Source organism: Gallinula chloropus (assembly GCF_964237585.1).
Source record: "Gallinula chloropus genome assembly, chromosome: 1".
Taxonomy (NCBI): domain Eukaryota; kingdom Metazoa; phylum Chordata; class Aves; order Gruiformes; family Rallidae; genus Gallinula; species Gallinula chloropus.
In genome coordinates, this window is record NC_140085.1 from 58,164,783 (window position 1) to 58,174,813 (window position 10,031).

The window sequence follows — 10,031 nt, forward strand, 5'->3', positions numbered from 1 at the left end:
CACACAGCCTGATGGAATTCACTGACACCCAGCAACCACTGCACTGTCAGGGGCAGGGGAAGGCAAGAGCTTGGAGATTCATGTCCCTGACAGCTCCTTCCTGATGTTCCTTTTTCATTAGATACAAAGGAAATTGTTGCCATAACCTAAAAAATAAATACATTGGGCTTTTTGAGCTTTAGGATAATCAATCTGCTGCAGTTCAGTTCACTCTCAAATAAACAGGGACAGAAATAAATACTCTTCTTTTTTTTTTCTTAGTGTAACATGTAAATTGCTCTTATTCTCAACATAGTGTCTTCAAAATTTGTGTGCAACTGATGTCCGTTTACTGCAGTTCATGTTGAATCCATACAGACAAAACCTTGCAGTTAAATGTTTGCATTACTAATACTTGATGTATTTTTCTCCCTGTTCTCTAGTGTCTAATGGACTAATATTTTATAGTGCAAGATTTATTTAATCAGTTTAGCAAAGCAAATACAGAATGAATTTTGCACTTGGAAGGTTTTTTGTTATTAGTGAAGAAAATTTTCTATATGACATGACAAATCTTTTATTGAACTCCTAATTGGACCTATTTTGTGTCAGTTTAGATGTTCAGCACTTTCAAAAAATGAAGGTATTTAAATGCAGAGTTTAAGCACTGTACATGCAGTGTTCTTTACTACTTCACACAGTCTGGCATTAAACTCTTCCATTTGTACAAGACTTCAATAAATTAAACTTGATAGACAGGCATTGTTACAAACAATGGCCAAAATACATCTGCACTTCAATAAGCAAGAACATAAATTATGAATTTATAATCTACTTTTTAGTTAAGAATCCCTTAAAGTATGAGCAGTCCAATTTGGAGGCTGTTTCTTTAGTTTGTGCCCAGGTCTTGTTCAAAGGACACGTGGTCTTCCACTGGTTAATATTTATGATTTGGTAGCCTGGAACAGCATGCAGCTTGATTTAAATAGTAAAATGACTAAACTGAATATGTAGCACTGTGATACAACCAGACAGTCCCCTTTCTCGATCCCAAAAGGAACTATTGAATGGCTTTCTGATCCTCTGTGCCATCGCTCTACGATTCATCTAATTGGTGCAGTAAGGACTTTCCAATACTCTGTTTAGATGTGTCTGGTCTAAGGTAGGCATGTACCTTTCTTCTCTTGGAGAAAATTACACCTCCAATGGGATTCTTTTCATCATAATAAAGAGATCTAAGGCTAGATGATGCTGCACAGACTTGCTACTGACTTCTCACTGCAGGGAAGGTACCTCTTTTCTGCCTGAAGGTTCTGAAATCCAGACTTCTTCTACTGGCAGTGATGCCCATATAATAGCTTCTTCCTTGCCTGTTTGCCTGAGATGTCTTTGGAAGGAGACATGGATACACAGCACATCATGTCTTCTCTTGACATAAAGTTGGGATCTGACAGTTATGCATGGGAAACAAGTGCCACATTAAGGGTATAGTCTATGCGTGTTTGAAGAGATTTGATACGCCTGAAGGTAAGTCATTTTACAATCATGTTTATCAGATGAGCAGTTCTTGTAACACTGTGGTTTTCTTTCATAGGTGACACTACTGTATGCCTTTCTTCACATGAGACAAAACTTGAAATATTTTGATAAAATGAGATGCTTGCGGAAACGATCAGCAGTGTCATTCTTAGGAGTCCTTGTCATTTGCTTGCTGTTCATGAACTTGTACATTGAAGATGGTTATGTTTTGGTAAGTTTTTTAGATGGAAGAAATTATCATGGAACAACAGAACAAAACAAATCCCTAATTAAGCAGTAAAGTTCATAACTCCTGCAATTTCCCCTGCTAGTGTACCATTCACTGTGAAGTGTACTCGAAACATGTCCTTTATGATGAAGCCATCTTATCAAACTACACTGCACACAGGGGGTGTGATCCTAACAGTCATTTTCACAGAAGTAAAATATGTCATTGTTTATTGGAAGCATGGGAGATAATGAATGTAGCAAAACAGGGAGATACTTTCATCAAATATCTCCTTTTGAGTCAAAACATCCCCTGTTTTCCATATTTCTGGGATTCCCCCAATTTTGATATTGAAAATCTTTTACATCTGAAATATTCATGTGAGCTAGGAGCTCCTTTTCCAGTGCATTGCAAATCTCACCTGTCAATGCTTTATTAAACAATATTGTAGAAATACAATTATAGAAGAGAACTTACACTGATCCCATATATTTCAAGCTCCTTGCATGAATAATTTCTTTTTAGTGCTTTGATTCTGTGTTTTTCTCACTTCCTCTACCCCAGCTTTGAGTCTGGCAGCTTCCATGCTGCAGCATTAACATTTAGACATAAATGATATCTAGTGTAAGTTTATGATTGTGAAAAGGATGTATTGCGAGAGCTCTGTTACAAATTTCAACGCTCAAGCTACTTACAATATAACCTAATTCTATAATTTATATGTAACCTATGGGCGTCTCAGTGCAGAATAACTAACAAGACTTGATTAATGCACTGAATTTCCAGTTTGTCTGAGGTTGGACTGGGCCCAGTAAAAGAACATGGTACTTTAATAACTGGAGCTTTCAAATAGTAAAATGATTAAGCTGAATATGTAACATTGTGATATGTATGATTAAACAGTCCTCTTTCTTGAACTTGGATTGAAATACTGAGCAGCTTTCTGATCCTCTATGCCACCTTACCTTGTCTGATTCATACAACTGGAACAGTATGGGCTTTCTGATACTCTGAAAGGTGAAGTCAAATCTCAGATGGATATGAAATGCAACACCATAGTATGAAAATATAGGAAAATGCTTACATTAATTTACCAAAACCATAGACAACTTGCTAGTAATTTAGGGAAAATCATACCTATACCATTGCTTTATAGAAATATTGCAAACATTGTAAATATTATTAAGACTATCATGCTAGTTTTTGAACTGTTGAAAAGATAACTCATGCTTCTAGTACGTTACTCCATTACAAACACATTGCTTTCTCTAACAGTACTTGCAATAAGGTTTTGCACTATGTTTTATTTATTCATCATTTCTTGCTTGTGATTGAATTTGACCTGGCTTATCACATTTTTTTTCCCAGTGGTATTTTCCCCGATGCTTCTTCTCTTTTCACTAATTGCTTCAAAGTCCCCCAGATGTTTCTAAAAGTGCTTTTCTTATCACTGCTAATGGTGTTCCTCTTGATTTGTTTTTGAAATCTTTTCCTGTCCTATTTGCCAGCTCCCCAGATGGCTCCATGTCTTCTTCTTAATTTGCTCTTTTTTCCCCCTTTTTTTAGAAACCCACTCTCTCTCATTGCTTCTCTCATCACAGTTCTGGCATGTTTGCGTCCATGTAGCTCCCAGCCAAGTCTCTTGCCAAGTCTCCTGACAGTTCTCCCAGATCTCAAGAGATCTTTATGGTCCATCAAGCATTTTTCAAATGTGTTAGGCTGTTGACTTCTTAGTTTATTTATTTATTTTTATTTTCAACTTTCCTGACCATGTCTGACAGCTCTTGTCTGGTGTGTTTTCTCTACTGAGGTAAAAGATTAGCAGTTTCAGTGTTTGTGGTGAGGCGAGATGCACTTGGGAATAACTTTCAAGGACAGCAGGCTAACCAGTTCCCCTGAGGGAACAGTAATCTGAATGTCCTTAGAGTCCCAAAGGCCCTCCAACTTTCTAGTTGTATCAAGTCTTCTGCTGGAATATCTCCTGAAGGTTGATGATAGAGGAAGGGTGTAATTGACCCAGTTTCTCTTCCCAGTTCCAGCGAGCAGGCTGTGCAAGGGGATGTACCTCTTTCAGAAGATTTAAGGTGAGATAAGTGGCCTTTTTCAGCAATTTAGCATGACAAAGTGAGATTCATTGTGGCAAAAGTTAAGAAAGGAGAGGAAAAAATTCCATTTTTGCTCAGAGACTCATGTATTTCTGAGGAATCCATTCACTGTTTTCTGCACAGCATTTGCTGTGGAAATCATACAGTCATAGAATGCTTTAAGTTGGAAGGGACCTTTAAAGTTCATCCAGTGAAACCCCCCTGCAGTAAGCAGGGACATCTTCACCAGATCAGGTTGCTCAGAGCTTCATCAAGCCTGACCTTGAATGTCTCCAGAAATGGAAAGCAAGGGCTCACCTGGGAAGATTGTTTAAATATTTCTGATAGAGGATATACAGTGCTGATGTGTGTGTGTTAGCAGAGCAGTTTAAGAGGCTTCTTCTGTAGTGTGTGTATCCCATCTGCAAATATTTTTAAGACATGCTAAATTAATATAACCTAGATTGCAATATCTGAATTATTTGCAGTGATTTTTTTATACACATTCTGAGTTGTAAGTGAACTGTAAGTGAAGTGTGCCTTCTGCACTCTTCTGTGAATATGAATGATTTTATTTGGACTCTATGGAAATAATAGTAATGTAGGTGACACAGGATCCTTAGCAGAGCAGAGTAGCTCTGTAAAGAAAGAAATTCTGGCACATTACCCCATGGCACCCATAGGAACTTCCCAAACTCCAGCAAACGCTGGAATGCAAGTTAGAGGCTAGTCAACAGATGAAAGCCAGAACCATTAGAGAGGACAGTTAGAGAGAGTTAATCAAGTTCTTCAACTCACTGACTTCTGTGGTCAGATCTAGAAAAAAAAAGATTTTCAATTTTCAGAAAGTCCATATTTCAGTTTTGGTTTCCATTAAAAATAAAAAAGAAACTCAAACACAAAAGTAAAATGGAAAAAAAAAAATAAAGAAAGATTCTTAGCCAGAAAAATTATTTTTAAAGAAGGGTTAAAAAAAGGAACATTTTTGTGGTCAGTTTAGATATTTTGCTTCTCAAAATCAAAACATTTTGTCCTGACATTCTCTATTTCTAAATATTTTGATACTTTTTATGTAGAAAAACCTCAGTAGGATGGGTTTCCATTCCAAAGCCTTCTTATGAAATGGAGAATTTTGCAACTCCAATGACATGTGATGTTTTGACATTAAAGAAAGGTTGTTTTTAAAAAAAGATGGTTTGGACCATCTCTTTTTTGTTTTTTTCCATTTGATAGTTTTCATGGAAAATCTTCTGAAGTTTTCATACATTCTCTTCCTTCCTTGTAGAGTTACAATTTAATCTGGAATCTGATCAGCATAAGCCTTCCTCTCATAACTGATGAGCAAATGCAAAGTAGCATAGAGAGAAATCACTGGAGAGATATTGTAGATCAAGAGAGTGTAACAGATGACCCTGAATGTCCACGGAAGACCTTTACTAAGCTTGGAAGTGGATTATTTACTGCTTATATGAAAGAAAAGTAATGAAGTTAAAATGAATTTAGGATCAGTTTACAGAAATATTTGTATGATATAAATTATATCTTTGACATATTTTTAATATTCATAATATAACTGCTGTTTCTGCAGTGGTGGTTTTTAGCACCAGTACTGTCACTGCAAAATGTTCTCATTTAGTGACAGATCAGGAAGTTTTTAGAGTGTTAACATAGTAAGTATATCAGAAGAAATTTACTCATTTGTGCACTGACCTGTCATCAGACAAGATGTAGGGTAAATTAAGTAAGTGCACCTACCTTTAGAATCTGTTTTGTGGCACTAGAATCTGTCCCATATTTCTGTTTTCTTAAGGACCAAGGAACAGATTTTCTCTGAGACCAAACTGAACATATGGATATGGCACTGCAGATGAAGCCACTCCTTCCCTTGTGTGACTTCACTGTGGCTCAAGAAGCTTCTTGGAAGAAAAGGACAGCATAAGTAGGGAGAAAGAGGAGGAACAGTGACAAATTTGCCTTTTTTCTATACCACCAGTGTTCACCAAATCCAGAGAAGGCTTTGGCTGTCTGGATGATCACATGCATTTCTGTTTATTACAAATCTGAGTTGGAGCTACTCAGAAAGTGGTAAAATGAGCTGGATGCCAGGATCTAGTTCCACCTTTCCTTTCCAACAGTTTTGGTGGTTTTTTTAATCACTGAAAACATTTTTAAAAAATCTCCCCTACTTCACCATCTATGAAAATTATCTCATCTGTTGCTGACTGATGTGATTTCTTTGTCCCTATTTTGAATACCGCAGTATTTTTTGGCAATATTTCAGTGTTTGTGACCTTTCCAGAGCTTTTGTCCAAAACCATTTTTCTTTTTTTTCCTGTTACCATAATCTTAAAGGTTATGGTAGATTTTCTGTAGCCAAAAATGTATGGTATTCAGTAATGGGTTTTTAAAAAAAAAAAAAAGAAAGAGGTGACATCTACATGCCTTCACGAAATCTGACACTGAAAAATGTTATTCTTGGAAACCCGCCTGTCCATGTTTCCTCTCTGGCTGGCATTCACAAATGTGTTTCTCTCTGTCTCTCTCCCTCTCCTATTCTTTTTTGTTTTCTCACTAATAGGAAGGGGACAAGCAATTAATCAGAGAAACAGCCACGCACCAGCTCAACCCCGAGCGCTATGTTCACACATTTAAAGATTTGTCTAATTTCTCAGGATCTATAAACATTTCCTATCGCTACCTAGCTGGCACGCCCTTGCCAAGGAAAAGTAAGTAACTGCAATCTGAATGTTATGAAATGAGGTAATTTAAAAATGGGTGAAATTCATATAGTCCCTGTGGTATTTCTAGGCAAGAGGGTCTTAGACATTGACAATCTCAGTCAGTGGGACTTTCTCTACATACACAGTTCCTGGGCAGCTGCTAGTTCAGCTCTAGCAGTGATTGTCACACAGCCTGGTTACCCTCTGACCAAAAGCCTGACATGGAGTCATCCTGCAGGCAGCTCCTGAATTGTCTGCTTGAGCATACTTTTGTTGATGTGTTCCTACATGGAGGTCGGAGGGAGATGATTTAGAAAACAGGAGCAAGGTACCTGATGGTGGAGCTCTGTAACTATCCTCTGGCACCCTACTGTCAGCTTCTGTCAGTATAACCAATAAATCCTATCCAAGATACAGTTGGGATCAGGTGGATACACCCTGAAGGTCCTCTGTTCTGCCAGTCCAGCAGCTGTGAACAGATCTCCTTGTTCCTGTATCTGTGATAACGAAGGAGGTGAATTGTGCTATTACAGGGACGATTCTTCTTGCAGCCATCTGCAGATGGACTATTTAGTTATTCTTACTTCAGGCAGGGTTCAAGACTTTAATCTCAAAGTGAAATATGGACATATCTACCTTTTAGTCCTTTGGGTTTCAAATCAATCATTTCATAAACACAAACAAGGCTCAGAAGTCCAAGTCCAGAAAATAAAATAAAATCATCTGAGAGTTGTTGATCTTCATAGAAAGCTATAAAGTTTGTTCGAATTAGATTTGAGAAATCTGGGGCTGTGTAGGCAGCGTAAATGGCTTCTGGGGGTTGTACTTCACTGTACAACTGCATTTTGAGCAGACTTAAACCTCAAGGGAAACTGAATCACTTTATCAGAGCAGTCTGTTACAAACCAAAATATTTCAAGAAAGTTGGGGTAGGTTCAAATAACTTATGCTCTAAAAACATTTTTTACGTCATAAGTTAGAAAAATGTAGATATATAGGCAAATTTCACCAAAAAAAAATTATTTAGACTGCTGGTAAAAATGGAATGGCAGCAACTCCAAAACAGCAGAGATAAAATTTCTTCCATTATATTTAAGAAGCATCTCTCTTTAGAAAGATGTAACAGCATTAAAAATTGTTTATACAAGCATAAGTATGCAGTAGTAAGTTCTCTTCTACTTTAAAATAATATCTAAAATACATCTTGCATGAGGGTGTTTCCCATAAAAAGTTCATTGAAAGAGGGTTAGAAAAACTATTAGCAAGGGAAAACTGGAAAAATTCTGTTAAAATTGAACATGCAAAAAAATTATTCACATAACATTCATAAAACTGTGAAGTTATGCATAAGTGCAACTAATCTTCTAGAGTACTTCAAATGATAAAATTTTGGCAATTAATCTATAGCTCACATTTTTGTGCTGCATTTCATAGTTCCTTGCTTCAAAAATATTGTGTGAATCATACCTCATGATCCTCTTTCTTTTAGGACATTTTATGGCCTTATCATTATCTATGTGGTTTCATTTACCCGGCACATTGCTTTGGCTTTTGTCTACTACATGCCATTTCTTGCAGTTAACAAGTGAATAACAACAGTCTCCATATGTCTGTTTGCTTGGAATACGATTCTTCTTTCATGAAAAGACAATAAACATCCTCTGTTGCATGCAGCCTAATAAATTCACATACCAAATTTCTGAGTCTTCACCATTCAAGAGGTTTATTTAATATAAGCTCTGGAGGATAGTTTTGTGGAAAAATGGTTTCCAACATCAGATACTCAATTTTTGCTTTACTTGTCTTTTGTACAGGATATCTCACAATTGGTCTATCCTCTGTGAAACGGAAAAAGGGAAACTACTTGCTTGAGACCATCAAGTCCATATTTGAGCAGTCAAGCTATGAGGAACTCAAAGAAATTGCAGTGGTAGTGCAGCTGGCAGATTTTGACTCAGCCTGGTGTGAAGGGATGGTCCAGGACATTTCACAGAAATTTGCACATCATATAATTGCAGGCAGATTAATAGTTATTCATGTCCCTGAGGAGTATTATCCTGTACTGGATGGCCTCAAGAGAAATTACAATGACCCAGAGGACCGTGTGAAGTTTCGATCCAAACAAAATGTAGATTACGCTTTCCTTCTCAACTTTTGTGCTAATCTTTCTGACTATTATGTAATGTTAGAAGATGACGTCCGCTGCTCGAAGAATTTTTTGACTGCTGTTAAGAAAGTAATTACCTCACGAGAAGGATCCTACTGGGTGACTTTGGAATTCTCCAAACTGGGATACATTGGAAAGCTTTACCATTCCCATGACCTCCCACGCCTGGCTCATTTTTTGTTGATGTTCTACCAAGAAATGCCTTGTGACTGGCTGCTCATCCACTTCCGTGGGCTGTTAGCTCAAAAGGAAGTGATACGTTTCAAGCCATCCCTGTTCCAGCACATGGGATACTACTCATCTTACAAAGGAGCTGAAAATAAGCTAAAGGACGATGATTTTGAAGAGGAATCGTTTGATATCCCTGACAACCCACCTGCAAACTTGCACACCAACATGAATGTATTTGAAAACTATGAGGCAAGCAAGGCTTACAGCAGCATTGATGAGTACTTCTGGGGCAAAGCTCCTTCTACGGGAGACTTCTATGGGATTGTATTTGAAAAGCCCATTAAAATCAGTAAAATTAAAGTTGTCACTGGAACTGAAGACCGGCAAAATGATATTTTGCATCATGGGGCCCTGGAAGTAGGAGAAAAGATTGTAGGGAGTAAAAAGGGGAGACAGTGTACTACTTACTTGAGACTTGGGGAATTCAAAAATGGGAATTTTGAAATAACAGATGTAGAGCACAAAGTTCTTTTTGACATTAACTGCATGAGAATACTTGTCACCAAAAGTCAAAAAGAATGGCTTATCATTAGGAGCATTAGCGTCTGGACTTCTCAAACACCAAACCAATAAAGAAAGCGACCTGAGAAGGTACAGAGTGAATACCATCAGCTGTGTCCCAACAGGTGCCATTCCCCAGAAAAACTGACATGTCTAGCTCTTCACTAGAGACACAGAAAATCTGGGGAAATCTCAAAAGAAGTAAAGCAATTTATTTTTTACTAGTTTGGCCAGGCAATATACAAACACTTATTTGTTGCAAATTTTGGATTTTATAGGAAATGAGAAGTTCTCAAAAGTCTCTTGAGATCTTGAACCTGTTTTTTATTATCATTTCTCTGTAAAAGAGATCTTCTGGACAAAACAGAACACACAAAACATCTTATAATTACCAAAAGTTTTAAAGCTATGAACAGTATGTTGTGAAAAGAAATTGGATTGCACCTTACGCACATATAAATTTAAAATGTTATGGTAGTATGCATTTGTACAATAGTTGGTGATGTGTTTCTTTTAAAGGCAGTTGTGACGAGGAAATCTGTCCTGAAGCTGGCAGTTTCATTCTGAGCACTGTAAGAAAATAGTGTGGCTAATCATTGCAA

General features: G+C 37.2%; 1 protein-coding gene across 1 annotated transcript; it reads left to right on the top strand.

The window, feature by feature from the left end:
* Positions 1-1,586: 1,586 nt before the first annotated feature.
* MGAT4C (MGAT4 family member C) lies at positions 1,587-9,501 on the top strand (the record flags this gene model as incomplete). Its single annotated transcript, XM_084273772.1, is given in 4 exon segments — positions 1,587-1,601; positions 1,604-1,729; positions 6,389-6,536; positions 8,345-9,501. Coding segments are annotated over 4 exon segments (1,446 nt in total).
* Positions 9,502-10,031: the final 530 nt, after the last annotated feature.